General features: G+C 43.1%; 1 protein-coding gene across 2 annotated transcripts in view; it reads left to right on the top strand.

Moving 5' to 3' along the window:
- Positions 1-8,014: 8,014 nt before the first annotated feature.
- The window catches only part of tle5 (TLE family member 5, transcriptional modulator), a 41,103-nt gene continuing 30,480 nt past the window's right edge, over positions 8,015-18,637 (top strand). For both annotated transcript variants that reach the window (XM_072660033.1, XM_072660034.1), the window contains exon 1: positions 8,015-8,562. In XM_072660033.1, the coding sequence (XP_072516134.1) occupies positions 8,536-8,562 (27 nt within the window). In that variant the 5' untranslated portion in view covers positions 8,015-8,535. The remainder of the gene's footprint in view (positions 8,563-18,637) is intronic.

The following is an 18,637-nucleotide window of genomic DNA, read 5'->3' on the forward strand; positions in this document are numbered from 1 at the left end:
TTTGTCATTCTGGCAGTGTTATCAGTTGCTGCAGGAAGATGCAGGCTCTTGCCTTCTCCCATCAGCTGATAACTCTTATGCCCGTCCTTTCTGAAGCTGTTCGCTTCTCTGATGGAAGGGCGGGCCGATGGAAGGGGGCAGTCGGACTGTGCGTGGCGGTGGTCGACAGGGTCCTAGTTTGCACTGTAGCCGAGTTGCAGGTGAGAACAGAGGTAAGAACATCGTCCAGAAGGAGACCCTGACCTTAAACGTTAGACGTTGCGAAGAAACTATGACGGCGACTGCATATGGAATGCGGGTGGAGCGTTGTTGGCACAGGTGAGATCCTAGCAGGGCATTGGGTGCAGGTTTTCTGCACGCCTCTCCAAGGCTAAGCTTCAGCTAAACTTCACCTTGTATCCTTGAATGTACCTTGGCATGCTTTTGGAATCAAACGAGTGTTGACGACATCTCATGGAGAACGGCAGAGACCGTGTGCATTGATTTTGTTTTTTTTTTCCTTTTGTGTTTTTATATATATATATATATATATATATATATATATATATATATATATATATATATATATATATATATATATATATATATATATATATATATATATTAGAAATGATGAATGGTTTTCTTGCAATTACATACACTACTGCTGCACTCCAAGAAGCAATGGTTCCTTACAATCCATGTGGTTATAATAATAATGATAATCATAATAATAATGATGATGTTGACCCTCCAAATTAGGAGGTTGATAATTTGGGTCATCACCTCGTCACCAGAGGTTTCATGTATAGTTTTTTTTTTTGTTTGTTTGTTTGTTTGTTTTTTTCCATCAAATCAAATAAGAATCCGTGTATCAAATGATTTTATCCGAACTGTTGGCATAACTTGCCGTAGGTTTTCTCCTCCGTCTGTACCATTTGCCAAATTTACATTGACCTACTTCTGAAGCACATGTTTCTGCCAGTATTGGTTGCATTACTCGGTACAGTTGAAGGGACAACATGAATATTTAATGAAGTTTGCGAAAAACAAATTTGTACTTTCTGTATGTTTACATACATTGTTAAGAAACTCTGGCTCAAGACGTTTAATATAATCCAGGTGTTATTTTTGCCACATAGTATCTATTATTAAGAGAGTGTGTTCTAGTTGTTGAATACTGTTATTAATGCAGTGCATCATGCTTATGAATTAATTTCATGGTTGAGTTGAACAGATGAAGGTAATCTCAAAAGGCGATATTTGTACAGAGAAGGTAAGAAGCAGGACTTGGACATAAATCGTAAAAAGCTACATCACCCCTAACGTGACTCTAAGCATTGAAACTGCTGGTTCCATATCGAGCATTTCTTTCAGCCCACGTAGTACTACACAACAGTGTGCTGTACAAGGTGAAATCAATATTTTCTATTTATGTAATTTATGGACCAGATATATAATGTTATTAATGGAACTCGCCCCCCCCCTCCCATCAGTGATTCGTTTGAAATGAAGCGGTGGGGTGGTGGGAGTGGGGGTGGGGAGTAGACAGTCTGTACTGCTGTAAAAATCTATTGCCTAGTGATTTTACTTTTCTTTCAGTATTTCGTACATGGTTGTCGCAGTTCTGTTCAAGCTGAGATCTTTTTTTTTTTTAATGCTTGAGAAGGGGAACTTTCATTTCCGTGGCGCTTTATGCAAATAGGAATTTTGAGAATTTATCAGTGGTTAAATTCTTCATTGGTCTATGCTTGCATTTCGTAACTCGAGAGGTTTTCTTTGGTATTGGTTTTTCAGTACCATTAGTTCTTGCTGTTGATAGCTTTTCGAATTCCACAGCTAAAATTGTCAGTAGCGAGTTTTTGGGCTTTCTTTTTTTTTTTCTTGTCTTTGCAATGTAATTCAGGTGAGTTTTCTTGCTTTCATGACAAGGGCTAATTAGGGGTGAAGCCGATGGAATGAAAGGACTCCATTGAGACTACAGAGCAATAGGTGCAATGAAGTGAGAAGCTGAATCAGGGAGACGGTGTGTGCTGATTGGTGGGTGGGAATAAGAGGGTGGTTATCATCGCCACAGGTTTCAGTTTCGAAGGTGTCCCAGGGATACACCTCACAAATGTTGATTTTTGATTTAATGTGAAATAAATAGATACGCTCACACACGGCCATATCAGAATATTATGACCACCTACCCAATCGTGGGAATCTGTGGCTCAGATGACACTAGTGAGACATGGCATGGACTGTATTAGGTGACCAGAAGATGTTCATTAGTCCACTGTGGCGCGTTGATTGTTCTGTACCACTAGCCGGAGTCGCCGTTTCCCTCTGGCATTAGTAGCTTGTGGGGCACCACCGTTATGTTTGTGGGAGACACTCAATGTGTGAGAAGTCCATTTTTGGTACATCTTCCCCAAAGCGGCCCTAGAACATGCCACAAAGCCAGTTTCAGAGTTGGCGGGCTTTGAGATGCTGCCACTCTTCTCCCTGTACCTTTTTAGAGATCGGAAAAATTGCTTCCTTTGCCGTTGATTGTTTTGCACATTTTGTACACTGCTACAACTGACTGGTGTGCTTGCTTATTTATATGTGCAGCAAACCCGGTCATCATAATATTCTGATATGGCCATAACATTTAATTATTAACACCTCGTTTCTACACTCATTGTCCATTTTAGCAGCTCCATTTATAAATTTCCCACATATAAGCATTGTGTAGTTCTATATTTCCACTGCACTTTGTTATTATTTGGGTGGTGGGTCATTCTCAGCACTTCAGTGATGACACTGACATGGTGGTGGTGGTGTTAGTGTGTGCTGTGCTGCTGGAGTTTGTAAAAACTGTGTCCACTCACTGTCCACTCTAATAGACACACTTACCTAGTTGGTCCACCTTGTAGATGTTATGTCAGAGACCGAAGTTCTGTGTCTGTTGCTGCACAGTTTGTGTTGGGCATCCTCTAGCCCCCCTTCATCAGTGGTCACAGGATGCTGCTGGCTAGATATTTATGTTTGACGAACTGTTCTCAGTCCAGCTGTGATTCTAAGGATTTAAAAGCTCCAGCAGCACTGCTGTGTCTGATCCACTCGTACCAGCACAACACACACACACGAACACGCAACCACCACGTCAGTGGAGTCACTGCAGTGCTCCTGAATGACCCACCTCCTGAGTTACAAAGTATGCAGAGAAACAGACGGACTTCAGTCTGTAATTTCAGAACTGCAAAGTGCTCCTATATGGTGATATGGAGCTGATATAATGGACAATGAGTGTAGAAACATTGAGGTGTGTGTGTGTGTGTGTGTGTGTGTACATGTAAGGGTTATTTTTGTATGCTAGTGTGGACCACACTCATGGGCTAAAATGTGGAGTTGCCGTTGATCTGGAAGTGGTTGCAGAACTCGTCATTCTTAAACATTCACACAATCGTCCAGAGTTTATGCAACGTTTGGGTTCAGTGCAACAAAAGCAACAGGGGCTTGGATTCTCCTCTGGCCCTGTTCATAAAAAGCACTTATGTTTTTTTTTTTTTGTGTGTCCGTGCCCCACTTGGTTTCTACGTTTATGGCAAGAATTTTGTCTCATTTAAGAATAAAACATCTTCCTTTGTATTATATTTCCTTTAATAACGGTGATCGGTATGTTCCGTCTGTGCTGTTTATCATTGTTATCAGAACACTTGAATCCCGAGAGGCGGTGCAGCTTGAGAATAGCATCGGTCTGTGCTGTACCCACGGAGGGTACAAGAAATTATCTTGCTAGTGCCACAAAAATCAGGAGGATATATTTTTTTCCGTTCTTCTTTTTCTTCTTCTTCTTCTTCTTATTTTACCTTTGTCTGGATCTATTGAACAGAAACATTTGTTATTGGCTTGGAAGTTTGTGCCAGTGATTCACTATACATGCCGTTCTTCTGGTTCAGTTGACTATGCTAGATGACGAGCCCTGTGTATGTTACGTAGGTTTGGATACTAGCAGAACACGTGACCGCCGAGGTCCGTTTCTCTCGGCATAGTGGTAATATCAACACTTATCATACTTAGTCCTGTATGTCTGATTTTTGTAATTAGCCATGTCTGTTAATATCAGTACAAACACTAAAGGTTTGGCTGGATTGCTTAGAAGTACCGCACACAGTGTCCAAAAGTTTCTAGACACCTGCTCACCCCAAAGTCCTTCCTGGAGGTAAAGAGGACCGATAAAGGGGGTTGTCCCTGGTTCGCTCCACTTCTGGGAAGGTTTTACACTAGATGTCAGAAAACACTAGATTGATGTAAAGATGTGGTTACAATTCAGCCACAGAAGCATTAGTGAGGTCCGGTACTGATGTTAGATCATTAGTTTTGGATCCAAAAAAGCCGGTCCATGTCGTCCTGAAGGAGGCTTTAGCTCCATCACTCCAGAGAATGCAGTTTCACTGCTCCACAGCCCAAGGCCTCTGGGTCTGGGAGGTTGGGGGGGGGGGCACTTTTTGTTGACCATTTGACATGGTGACCTTCTGTGGAGCTTATAGAAGCAGCGTATGTGCAGAAGTGGCTGCACCTGAAGCTGTTAAGTTCACTAATGACAGGAGGTCTCTGGATACTTTTGGACACGTAGTGTAAAAGCTTCTCTTTATATAAACAGATAAACACTACCAGAGTACAATATCCTGTAATGGCCTGTATTCCAGAAAGAGTGATGATGATGATGATGATGATGATGAGCTTTATTCATTCGAGTCCTGTCCAGGGATGCTTGTCCAGCCCCTGAATTCTTGATGGGTTTTTTTTTTGTTTGTTTGTTTTTGGGTCCTCCCTGGGTCAGTCTGCTGAACCTGCAGCTTTTCCTGGTTGTTCAAGCACGTTCCTGGTACTCTGAGAGCTGAACACTAATTAATGGAAAAGATGCTTTTGCTTGATGTCCACATGGACGTGATGGATATATAAAATATGAAGCTAACGTTTTGTTTTTTTTTTTCTTTTCTTTTCTAATGCTGATACATTACCTGAACACTTGTATGTAGGATCACTTAATATAAAGGATTTCTTTTGTAGTGGTGTATAAAATCAAAGTAATGATTTCTTTTTTTTTTTGGTTTTGTTTTTCTTTTGCTCTTTTTAAGCATACCAAATGTAAATGCTGTACTATAATGAGTGTGCCAATTCCCTTTCTTTGTAGAGCCAGACTCTTTTAACAAGTGCCAATATTGTGTAAAATCATTTAAAAAAAAGAAAAAGAAAAAAAAAGGACTTGGGTCTGTGTATTTTATGGTCCTGTTTTTAAGGCAAGCCAATACCAAGTATGTGATTTAAGTTTTAAAAAAGAAATACAGAAAAAAGACAGTTTTGTTCTTTATTTAAGGTTAAAGATGATAAACTGCTGTTTTTAAATGAAACGACATCCTAAATGCATGTATTAGTTTTGCTGGGGAGGGTTGGGTGGCCTAACTGTTGATCATTTACAGTATTTTAGCCATATTTCTCTTTTTGTATGTTTTCATTTCAACCACTGTTGCCTGAACCTCATTCAAACATGAAAACGATTTTCATAACCTTCTCCTTGAAAGAAAATTATCTGTTTCAAATTGGAATAAACTTTGTTCCTATACTGATGCCGTATTGTCTTTTTATTATAGCTGTAGGTAAAATCTACTGTGTAGCATTTTAATAAATTTAGGAGACCGATGCAGACAAAAAAAGACCATGACTTTTCCTGCTGTTGCGCAATTACATAATCCAGCATGTCTACTACGTCTTTTTGAATTGAAACCAGAATTATGCTACATGTACAAAATTATTGGGACACCTCATTCATCCTTTCTTCAGGAATAAAATGTATTAAAAGCAGGTGGAGCATTTTCGTGAAGTCGGGATGTTGGACGATCACCACCCCACCTCCTCCATCCCCATTTCCTCCCAGAAGTATTGGATGGAGCACCAACCATAATTCCAGAGAACACAGTTCCACTGCTAGATAGATTAATGCTGGGGGGATTTATGCCCCTCTAGCCCACGCCTGGCATTAGGCATGATTAAATAGTCCTATTATACTGGCAGTACATGTCCATGTGGACCGGAGAGGCTGTGCACATATCAACTTTAAAACTGATGAATACATTTGGACATAGTGTACTTTTATTAGCCAAGTACTTATACATATATAAATCTGATTTTCTGCATATCTAGATTAGATCCCGATCTTTCAATCTTCTATACAGCCAAAAAACATGGAATCCGACAGCAACCACCATCTCTCCTGCTTTCACGTTTTAAAGCACATAAGTTGTTACCAGAGCAACCCATGCTAATAGGGTTGTTAGGTCTCGGCACACAGATCAGATCAGATCTGATCACTTACAAATAACATTACATCAGGACGGTCGTCTCACCAGATCGGATTTGCCTGTAGTCTGAACATGGCCTAAGAAGATCTCCACTCTGCTCAACAGTACAGAATGTAGCTAGAGTTTAGGAGAACCGTGGAGGTCAAGATGAGATCTGGAAGACCAGAAAAACCTCTTTGAGAGAGCTGTTCATATGATGGCAAAATAAACCCCCTGTATGACTGTCAAACAGAGGTGGTGCACTGTTCCACTGCAGTGCTGCTTGCAGAAATGCTTCACTGAAAAGTCATAAGAAGGACAGAAAGCGCACCGTGCCTCAAACCTCTGAAGAACTTCACAGAACATCTAGAGAAGCCAGAAGAGTTTAGGAAACGTGCTGTGGCCAGACAATAGAACATCCCTGTCCACAATTAGGAAGGGTACGTTTATGCATACGCATACACGCTCTTTATGGAAGGCTTTCCACTAGATGTTGGAGGAGCATTGCTGTGAGGATATGATTGCATTCAGCGACAAGAGCGTTAATGAGGTCAGGATCACCACCCACCTCATCCCTAAAGCAGTGAGCATCCGTTCAGTCTGCAAAAGGTCCTTTTGCGCTGTCATAAAAGTATTTGAATCATAACCAGGATTACACTATATGGACAAAAGTATTGGGACACCTTATTCATTGTTTTTTTTTTTCTTCTTCTCAGAAATCAAGGGTACTAAAAGCAGGAGGAGCGTTCGTGAGGTCAGGATGTTGGATGATCACCATGCCACCTTATTCCAAAAGTATTGGATGGAGCACCATCCGTCATTCCAGAGAGCACAGTTCTCCACTGCTCCACAGCTCAATGCTTGGGGGCTTTATACCCCTCTAGCACACTCCTGGCATTAGGCAGCATGGTGCCAATAGGGTTATCTTTATCTCCTCCAGAAAGTCCTATTCCATTGGCAGTGCTTCTCTATAGGGACTAGACAAGCTGTGTGGGTGCGCACATTTGCACATCCATCTCAGCAATCGGTGCAACTTAAAAGTAGCTGAATGCATTCATTAGAAGGGGTGTCCACAAACATCTGGACATCTGGTGCATGTATTGTTGTTGATAATAGAGATGCACTTTTAAGCGCAAAACGCAGAAACTGAGCTTGAAACCAAGAAGAGTTACAGTCATCGATCAAATATCAGGTGGAGATATCGCTCAGGTCTAAATATTGCTGATATACTGATATGGCTCTGATATCACTGTGCATCACACCTTGCCTTTATCAGACAGAAATGACAGCTGATATGTCACATGGTGTTGACGGTGTGTGTGTGTGGGGGGGTGTCCACTCAGTGCTGTATCTGTGGAGCATGGTTTGCTCTCTTTTGGACAGGGAGTGTTCTCATGTTAAGTAAGGTGTATGTATGTATGTGTGTGTGACCACAAGTGGCCAGTTAGGTCACTAAGTCAGAGCTGTGATAGGGAGTTAATAATTGGGCAGGTGCACATTTGTCGCCCTCTTGTGGCATTTCGGAGTGAATCCTCATCCCCCATCGTCCATCATCATCATCATCTTGTGTAGATCTCATCATCCAAATGTGGAAAAAGTCCTAAAAGCTTTGAAGCTCTGAAATCTTGCTCTGAGAGCAGACCAGACACCCCCCCCCCCCCCCCCCCCCCCACACACACACACACACACACACACACACACTCTCCCTCCCTCCCTCCCACCTTCATGCCAACCAACCGGAGATCCTGATTAAAGGCACACCAAACCCGTGATTAAGGTGCTCAGGGGTTGATGTGGGTGTGCGGGTCCAGGCGCATTCAGCGTAGTTTCACAGCAAACCAATCCAGAGGAGGCAAAACACTCGGTCATCTCAAGCCTGAACGCAGCGCTTCAGGGCAAAAAAACAACCCCAAAAAAACCCGGAGCTGCCCGGCGACCCCGAAACCTTCGCGGCCAGCGCTTGTCGAGTGCAAACCACGGGGCCGAACCGCTTGGCTTATTCCATTTGCTTTTCCCCCCCATGCCGAATGATACCTGAGGAGAGACGAAATCCCGGAGACAGAGCCCTCCTTATCCGCGCTACCTGTGTCGGTGCCATACTAGCGGGCTTAGCTAGCCAGCTCCATCAGCTACAGCCGGCAGCGGCGAACAAAGACGAAGAAGCGAAAAAACAACACTTGGAGAAGCTCTGCTTTCGCTAAACGTCTGCTTAACGTTCGAGGAGAAAGCGGGCACACCAGAAACTGTCATGATGTTTCCACAATCCAGGCACTCGGTAAGTGTTTGGCTTCGTTGATCTGCTATCGCCGTGCTCCTACAACTAGCAGGATGACATTAGCATGCGAAGCTAGTCCGCTAACCCGCCTCGTCGCTCTCATAGCTTTGCTAGCCGCCGCCGCCGCCGCCGCTGCCGCCGCTGCCTCCGCGACTTCCAGGCTAAACTTAAAGAGTTATGAGCCTTAATTATGTTAGAATATGAGAGTTGTGACTTTATAAAGGCCCTGGACTATATAGACGCCTAAAACAACAACAACAACCTCCCGGAAAAAACGGTGTCGTGTTTAAAGCCGAGGTGTAAACCATTTTGTTTACATCAGCTTAGTAACTAGCTAACTAGCTAGCTGACTAGCTAGCTGACTAGCCCGGGTAACCAGCAGCTGCCGGCTAGCGAGGAAACCCTGTTAGTACACAGCTTTAATACTCGTGTCTGAAACTTTCCTAAGCGAATTAAGAGCTCAAGACGTGAAGGCTTTGTATTATTTTGTTTACAGACAGCAAACAGGCCAGGTAGCTAGACAGCTAGCTAGCTAGATCTCCAGAGAGTCCGCATGTTGATGTTTATTAGCTAAATGGCCCAGCGTTTTAGCTATAGCTAGCAAACCATGCTCCTCACATCCAGCACCACGAACACATGTGAGGCATCAGCTGTCATTCCTGTCTGATAAAGGCAAGGTGTGCGTTTTTGGGGGCTTGTTATGTTAGTAGAGATGCACAGTGATCTCAGAGCCATATCGGTAGCTATAGCTATAGCGAAATGATTCCGATCTGAACAATATTTCCACCTGATATTTCATCAGTATTTAATGTTTCTTTATGAATATGGCAGATGATGGCTATGGTGCTTGTTGTCTGGGTGGCTTCGAGCTCGGTTTCTATGTTTTCATGTCTCCAGCAGACCCCAGATGTTTGACACCCCTTCTTAGAAATGCATTTAGCTACTTTAAGATGCACCCACACATCAAGCCTAATGCCAGGTGTGGAATAGAGGGGCATAACCAGCCCCCCAGCCCCCCAGCATTGAGCTGTGGAGCAGAGGAACTGTGTGCTCTGGCATGATGGTAGTGCTCCATCTATTACGGTGAATGAGGAGGTGTCCCAATACGTTTGCCCAGATAGCATATGTACTATATGGATAGAATATTTACTGTAATTGGACAGAATTCTTATATTGGTGCATCTTGTACACCTTCTCATTCATGCAATTATATAACCCTTAGTCGTGTGGCGGTAGTGCAATGCATAACCCAGTCTGGTTGGAGCTGACTACAGGCTACAGTAGCCCAGATATCCACTCCATACACATGTGGTGAGCAAAAAGCATCTCGGAATACCAAGAGCAGAAGGCTGAGGCAGCAGTAAGCACAGGCTCACCATAACTAGGGAGTTAAAGACTGGGGAAGACGTAGTCAGACGTGGTCTGATGAATCTTGGATTTTACCGAGGCACACAGATGGTGGGGTCAGTATTCATTTGGCCGAATGATTCTGTGAAGCCAGCTTGCCCTGTGTCAACAGTCCAGGCTGGTGCAGGTGGTGTAATGGTGTCCGGAATGCTTTCTTTGGGCCATTAATAGTGTTATCTTAATATCATTGATGGAAGGATGGAAGGATTGTAGGGAACTGCTACATGTTTTAGACCAGAAAAGATCCATTTAGACCATCTTCACCATTTTGTGTTGGACACAGATGAAATATGGCCTCTGACACACACACACACTGGTGAGCAAACACACACCATGGCAGTGAGCACACATGCCCAGAATGTCAGACAGCCATTGCTTCAAACCCCCAGGGAGTTGAGTAAGGGGTAAGGGTCTGGCTCAAGAGCCTAACAGTGGCAGCTTGCCGAGCCCGGGTATGGAATCCACAACCCTGTCATCAACAGTAGCCTGGTGCTCTAACTGCTGAGCCACCACTGCCCCAAGGGTACGTTGGGAAATTTAAGAAAGAAGCCAGATGAACTCTCTGTTCACGGTTTGTGTAGCATTTGGAATTACTTTCTTTTTTACTGGGATGAAAAATAAAAGTTTCATGGCCAAATGAAAGATGACGACATCTTCAGCTTTTACTGATCTGCATGTTTGTGTTCCTCTAGTTGACCAATATTAAGCTTCAGCTCTTGCTATGAGTTGAGCTATCAACATGCTTAGTCCCACATTCAGTTCACTAGGGGTCCAAGCACCAAAGGTGCTGAAACCACGTGGTTGTTTGGTTTTTGAGCCCAGTGAAAAGATGTTACACTGGGCCCCACATATCCCTGTAATTATTTATATATTTAAAATCCCTGGTTTAACAGTTTCCTGCAGTTTCCACCAGGTTATTTGAGTAAGAGGATTCAGTTGCTGGCCTACTAGAGGGTACCTTTAGACCTGGATAAGAGCGTCTGCTAAATGTTTTACTGTCTGCTGTGAGCATCCTGACCGTCCACAATGTCTGTTGGCTGGCCGAATGAATCTGGACAATTACATCTCTCAAAACTGTAAATCATTTTGGTCAGCAATACTGGATGCCAGTTTTTAATCCCAGCACCTCCAGGGATACTTAATGTATTTGCAAAATATTGGATGGAAATGCAATATGCACAATATGTAGCAACCTGATTACTGCATATTTAGTTCATATTATTGCGGCGCTAACCCGAATATTGAACCACTACTGCCTTAATTCTCCCTCTGAGGACACATACTTTTCCATTCTACATTGCTAATTAGAAATGAACAGTGATAATAATGTTAATAATTAATTATTGATTACCATTTGGTGGTAGATTTTGTTTTTTTTTTTCCCACATATTGCATTATTTATTACACAAACATTGCAATAGCTTTTCTCCAGCTGTGCTTCACTCATTTGAGATGTCTAGTTCTAGTCTTTATCTTCTGATCTCTGAGAAGCCGTCAGCTAACTGCTAGGCTTAATGCGGTCACCAGTTTCCCTGTTAGCAAGAGCACCTTTTTTCATTTGGCAGCTTTATGTTGTTAAATTGAAGGTTTGTCCTCTGTTACCTGATGAATGGCAACACTGGCCATGTTGCTTTTGAAGCATGAAGGGAAACTCATGTGACCTGTTCCTGTGGTAATGTGTTGAGTGCAGTTTGATAATAAGAAATTCTTGGTTGTAAGGCGGCGGGTATTCCACCGTGCGTTACAGCAGAACCCCTCCACAATAAAGTAATTGCAGTGGATTGAATGTGAATTATGCAGCTGTGGTTGTGAATTGTGAAGGAGTGATTTTTACGTGTCACTCCGGCACGGCCTCTCTGTGGAAATGTCTGTTTGTCGGGCCGAATGAACGGCAGTGGTTTTGCTCAGTGATCACTGAACACAGCTGAACACTGACATACACACAGACCATAATAAGTCATATAATAAAATAATAATAATAATAATAATAATAAAATAATTACAATGATTACCAAAGGCAGTGTAAAACTGCACTTAGGCTCTGTTCACACTGCAGGTAAAGTGGCCCAAATTTTCCTCACCAAATCCAATGTTGTTCTTTAAACTGTTCAGTATTTTTAATGTGACCTATATCAGTCATTCATCTGAACAGTTTGGATCAACGTTATACGTCAGGTTTCATTTCAGCCAGCATCACAGGAGCGATCAACGAGATCCAGCGGCTGGGTTTATCACAGAAAATGTATTCCGAGCTTGCTTTAAAAAGGGCGTGTTATTTAGCCACGCCCACTGCTTTGGTTTGAGTCCTTGGATTCTTTAAACTTCGTTTTTAAGCTTTTTGAGACATTTCTTTAGAAGTATCTGCAAAACATGGCGCGTTTGCAAGACCTGTCTTCTAATTTGGTTCCCTTGCAATCCCGCCACTAAAAACCTTCCTCACTACTGTCTCCCGTCCATCTTCTCTTTTCCTCCGCGAATGTTGGATTGTTGGAGAGTTGGATTGAGTAAAAGTCACACAAAGTCCGATCTGGCCTATGTGTCGTATTTCGGTACCTAGCTATGTGGAGAGCTTTAGATCACACATTAGATTTTAGGACATCCCATTGGGCATCCCATCACAAAGCCATTCATGTGGAGTTGCCCTCGTCCTTTGCACCAGTAACAGCCTCAACTGTTCTAGGAAGGCTTTTCACAAGCTGTTTGATTGTCTGGGGTCTGTTTGGGCTGGGGCAAATGTAGCAGGGCAGAAGTTTCACAATCTAACTTGTGGTAAACGTGGCATCCTGTGGTCGTCCTGCATGTAAACGACCAGTTCTACTGACTGTGTGCTTAATTGCATGGCTGTGTGCTTGGTTTGATGCCCGTTAGCACTGGGTGGGTCTAAAACACCTGTGGCAATAATTAGGAAGGGTGTCCATGTCCTTTTGGCCCTGTGTATGTGTGTGTGTGTGTAACAATACATAGAAAATGGAGATATTTCTTCCATAAGAAGCCACACACAAATAAGGGGGAATCGTAGCTGTGATTGCACTCTTTCACCACAAAGCTTGACTATTTTTCAAGCTAAACTCAAGCTTGGTTCACTAATGCCGAGTGTGTCGCTCAGGCTAGAGGAGTGCTTTATAGTGGAGATGCACATTGCTTCATAGAATGAACAATGAAAAGGAAGTGCACTGAGGGAGCTTTAGATGGCATAGTCTGAATATTCCCATCATACGAGTGCTGAGGAGAACCATAAATGATTAAATTAAGCAGTGTGATTTAATGGGGGAAGATTATGCCAGAGAGTGCTGCTGATAGATGGCTAACAATAGACAGTAATAGACAATAAACTTGCAGAGATAACGCAGACATTAGAGGCATTTCCCATGCATGCGCTCAGTGAAACCTAATTACAGCCCTCCTCATATATGCCTATAGGCTGCTTAGCTTGCAGTGCACCCCCGTAGACCTGTCACTGTAGACAAAGTCACTGCACATCCATTAGAGCAGTAATCTGAGAACGCATTGATAAGTAGAATTGCTTGATTGCGATGCACCAAATGCTGTTAATGCTGAGCGGCCACGATGAATTCATTGCAGTGGCCAATTAAGACCAACGCACGGCTCGTCAGCGTGGCCCTGCTGGCCCAGATAGCCGGCTCTGAGGACAGCAGAGGGTCTGAGAAATCGCCAGCTCTGCTCTGGCCGGTTTGAAAGCTGGCCAGGGGAGAGGAAGCTGAGCGCTACTTGGTTGCCACGGAGGAACGACTCCATAGCAACGACATCTCTCCGTTCATGACAGCGAAGGTGTTTACCGAGGCTGACCTGAATGGCTCACAGCTGCAGTTGTGTGTCCTGCTGCCACTGTGAGACACCCTGATCTGATATCTGCAGGCTAAAGGCAACACCTCCCCCAACTTCACCCTCAGGCTCTGTCTGTCCTATTTTACTCTCCTCTTCCAGGCCTGTAGAAACGCATCAGTGCATCGGGAAGCCTCAGTCTGATTCAACTGCGTTGGTTTGATTTGATTTATTTATTATTTTTTGGGGATTTCTGATTGATTGATTCATTATTATGATCAAGTTCAATGTATGTATGTGATCGTCTTTGGGCACAAAATATTTTTCGTGCTATTTACAGAAAAGGGCTGCTGGGTGTATTGTTCACATTGTGTATACTTCAGTTGAGTTGCCCAATGTCAGATCTTGCCAATGAATCGGTAAGTGACTATCTACAATCTTAATAAATTCAATTAAATCCTAATATTAATTCATCCTAATTTAAAAAAAATCTAACTGCTCCTTCTTGAGATTTTTTATGGGTTCGTTTGCCTGGGTTTTTACAAAGTGGGAAAGCTGTTTTTGAGCCCTGGTGGTAGAATGATAATACAGTATTATGACGTGTCTGATGTGTCAAGTTTCTGTTCTGTGTCTGTCAAATAAGTTCATTCCCCGTGTGCACTTAAAGGAGGGACTGAGAGCTCACTGATGGGTGGTGTCACACTCTGAGAAACAAGCCCACCGTAGTTGTGAGTTTAGTGACGGGCTGTGACATGGTGCACCATTTAACTGTGCTTTTGCACAACAGTCTTCACAAACTATTGCTTGCGCAAACTGTAAAAAAGAACCTTTCATTTGACTTGATCACAAAACACAACGTTTGTCTCATACTACAGATTATCTAGAGCAGCCAGATGGGCTTTGGAAACATCCTCTGGACTGATGGACTCAAACTGCAGCTCTAGAAATGTTATGTTTTAGCCACAGCTCAATTGTGATCAATTTTGTGATTTCAGGATTGACTTAAATTACTCCCAAACAGTGGTAATGGAATTGAATCCTGATCGTCAGAAACGTACCTGTCTATCCTTTTCCCCACAAACTCATGACGCTCATAAAAACTCCCGTCATGTCCTTGTCATCCGTGGCTGCCTCTCAGTGCTCATGTGTGCAGCTTGATAATGGCTTTATTGTCTTGTGTTTGGTCAGGTGTGTCTCTTAAGTGCAAACCTGAAGCTTCCTCTCTGCCTGTGGCCTCTAATTCTCTCCAGTGCTCTTATGCTGCTTGATGGTGCCATTAAGATCCAGTGCAGGGTAATAAGAGTAGGGATTAGGAATTCAGCACTGTGCTTTCCAGGAGCTGCTGCAGGGCTTTTCAGCCCTGCACTCTGGCAGCAGAGGCTCGAATTTTGGCTCGGTCAGGTAATATTTAATGGAATCAGATAAAACCAACCAATATTGGAGGGGGTGTATTACACAGCATTTACAATGCTGTAATTAAGCCTAATCAATAATAATAATAATGTGCTATCATTGTTGTTTATACTTGTACAGTAAAAGTTTTGCCTTTAGCTGGATCGGCGCGAAGGGTCAGTCATGCTCCAGTGCCCCAGGAGCAGAGAGGGTAAAGGGCTTTGCTCTAGGGCCCATCAGGGGCGGCTTAGCGGACCTGAGTAACGAATAGGGCTGCATGCGAAGTAGCTACATCGCCAAATGTTCTCAGTTCAAATGGCATATCTACAAGAGGCAGATTTTATCTGCTCAGGATTATTTATTTCAGTCCAGTTTCAGGCATTATTAAAATCATGACCATATTGGATCAATGACTTCTGAAAAGAAATGTGATAAGTGTGTGTGAAAGAACATAAAAAAAAAAACAAAAAAACACGCAAGTAGAGAAACATAGTCTTGCTAAGCTTTTTAATTGCATTCACATTCAGTTCCCATTTCAGGGCAGTGAAAAATATGCCAGTTGCAACTTATGCAGCAATTTAGACAGACAGACAGACAGACAGACAGACAAGGATATGTTCACCAGATTTCTCCTAATTGTGTTACTAATACTACTACTACTAATAATAATAATAATAATAATAACAAAATCGCAATATCATTTTGTCCCAATATCGCACAGCCCTAGTCCAGCAACCTCCTGCTGTATTGGACTCGCAACCCTTAATAACTTGAACCACCACTGCACAGCTGGTGATTTACTGGTTACCCAACCCAGCTTTATTAAGCAGTAATTATGGTGAAGTAAGCAGTTTCAAACGACCTTTATTTGTGTATGATGCATAATTTTTGTACTGCATATTAGATGTCCAATATTATACTTTTATAAGGCCTTATCTAACCAATCTGTGTGAATCAACTGGCTGCTGCTACTACTAATAGTAGTACTATAGCTACTACTATTATTAAGCAGTAACTAGAGGGACTGGGTCTATATAGGATGTGCTCATTTAAAGGCCTAATTAGTTCATAGTTAAATCACATTTAATCGAATCAATTATTTGTCTTTTTACAGTGAGGGTGGCGAGCTGCTTAATAATGTACTAAACAGCAAGCAGTTATTAACCGGCTACTGGCTTGTTAAGATTTAATAAAGGCATTACAGGTGCATTATACTGCACCCCTGATACCAACCAGTGTTACAAGCCACGCTTTACAGGGCAGATATACGTCATTTAAACAGCAGGGTGAAGAAAACCACTGACTGCTGATTTGCTGGAATGAGTAAAGCACCATCGTCTTCACCGATTGGACAAAAACGTGTTAAAACATTTTGTTTTGTTATATATTTTCATTCGTAGCAAATAATGGATCCTTCGACGTCTTCAAGCATGCTGGAAGGCGGCCTAAATGGAAATCAGGCCATTACACACACATGTAAAATGGCACGCAAAAAGGTGCAGCTGTAGGCAAGAGCAACACTGCGCGTTACTTATGTACCTGTGAGTAACGGAGCACGTTTCAGTGGAGCGCAGTGTTTGTGTTGTTATTGGTGACCTGCTTTGCCTTCAGACAGCTGTGCTTCACTTCTCCCCCCACTTAGCTCCAGTTAACTGCTGATATTAAATCATTAAAGAGCCGAGGAAGGGTTTCCCACAGCTGTGTTTAGTCAGGATGGTGCGCCTGAACAAGAGGACAGCGTCTGAGCTGTGGGAGTGATCTTGTTTGGAATGATAAAGGTAATTGGTGGAGGTGTAGCGATACACTCGGCCCACACTGTGCACTGTTTGGTTCACTATGTTTGGTTAATAATTTGATATTCTCATTGCATTGTGGACAAATTTGGGGCGAATGTTGTTGCATTGTTAGTGAATGGGGCCAGAACTGGGAGGCGGGGGGCATACAGCGCATGACCTGGACGTGCTGGAGTGTGGTGTTGATGGTGTGCCCTATGCTGTGTGCCCTACACTATGCCCTGGTGCTGGATTGGAGGTTGTAGGGTTGGATTTGGGAGAGGAGAAGGTGGTAAAGAGCGGTATTATTTAGTCTGGTGTGTAAAAAATTACGTCTGAGAGACGTTTGGACTTTTTTGGAAATTATAATGTTGTGTAAAGTATCGAATTTTAGGTACTGGTACTGATATTGGTTCCTAATTTAAGGCAATGTAACCCTAATTTCTATTATTTATATCTCGTATATGATTAAAGCTGCACCATGTGATCCTTTCTGCCAGTAGGTGTTGTACTAGAGCACCAGCATCTTAGTCCAAAACAAGTGCTTCGTATTCAGCCACGCCTGCTTCCTCCCGTCCGTATTCTCACCGTGGTGTTGCAGCCCAGAGAAAGCGGCTACTAAGCTCAGACGAGCACATCAGAGCAGTTGCAGAACAAGGCACAGGTTACGGGAGCATTTTCAGACCATCTCCAGGTGAGAGAACGCTGGTGTCTCTCTGTGACCGCTGATTTGCCCTGTGTCCTGCCTGTATCTTCTCTTTGCTGCGATTCCTTTATTTGACTGCTGTGCTGCCACGGCCGTCCTGTTTGACCTCTGCTGACCCCAGCAGTCGGGTCTGTCGCATCATGGCTTCAACCCTGATGAGCCCGGCTGTTAGCATTGTGGCTAACCCACTTCAGGTGTGCTGAGCCAGGTTGTTGGCATCAGATGGTGAATGGTGTATTGCATCAGTATGTTGTTCGACGTTTCTACTGAATCTTTTCTCAAAAGGAATCATTAAGTAGCATGATATGCTGAAATGTCTGGTGTGTATGTGTAGTAAAGTCCTCTCTGAACACCTTTACACTGAAACTCTGTCCGTATTAAGAATGCATAAATGTCTGTTAATGTGATTTGTGAAGACCTGCCTGCTTTATTTACACCTAATTCATTTACAGCTGCTGGATCATATTAATATCTCCATCTACTGGCTGAGGACTGTGGTTTGGACCGAATGACCACAGCGTACAATTGATTTCAATTAAAACAAAAAGTGCATATCGTAGCCTTGTGCGATATCTGAGCTGTATCCAGTCAGGCCAGCATCATGATAGAGATTCCCTAATGATACATCGAGCTGCCGCTCAGCGCTGACTGAATCTGAGGAGTCTGAAGGGTTACGGTGGGGTTTGTGGCTTTTTGAAGAGAGCAAACCTGTCAGCGAAAACACCGGCTTCTGTTGTCAGGAATAGAAAGATAAATGGCCTTACGCACACATGCAAACGTGTGTGTGTGTGTGTGTGTGTGTGTGTGTGTGTGTGTGTGTGTGTGTGTGTGTGTGTGTGTGTGTGTGTAAGAGAGCTGCTGTGGTGGAAGGTGCAGCAGAATGCTTTGTGGAGACCTCTTTAGTGAACAGGACAGACCGCTGCTTTTTTCTCTTAAGCCCCTAACATGGAGGTTAAGCCTTGCTGTCCCACATCTTGATTACTGAACCAATGCCAAAGCATGTACACACACACAC

This window comes from Salminus brasiliensis, chromosome 17 (assembly GCF_030463535.1).
Source record: "Salminus brasiliensis chromosome 17, fSalBra1.hap2, whole genome shotgun sequence".
Lineage (NCBI taxonomy): Eukaryota > Metazoa > Chordata > Actinopteri > Characiformes > Bryconidae > Salminus > Salminus brasiliensis.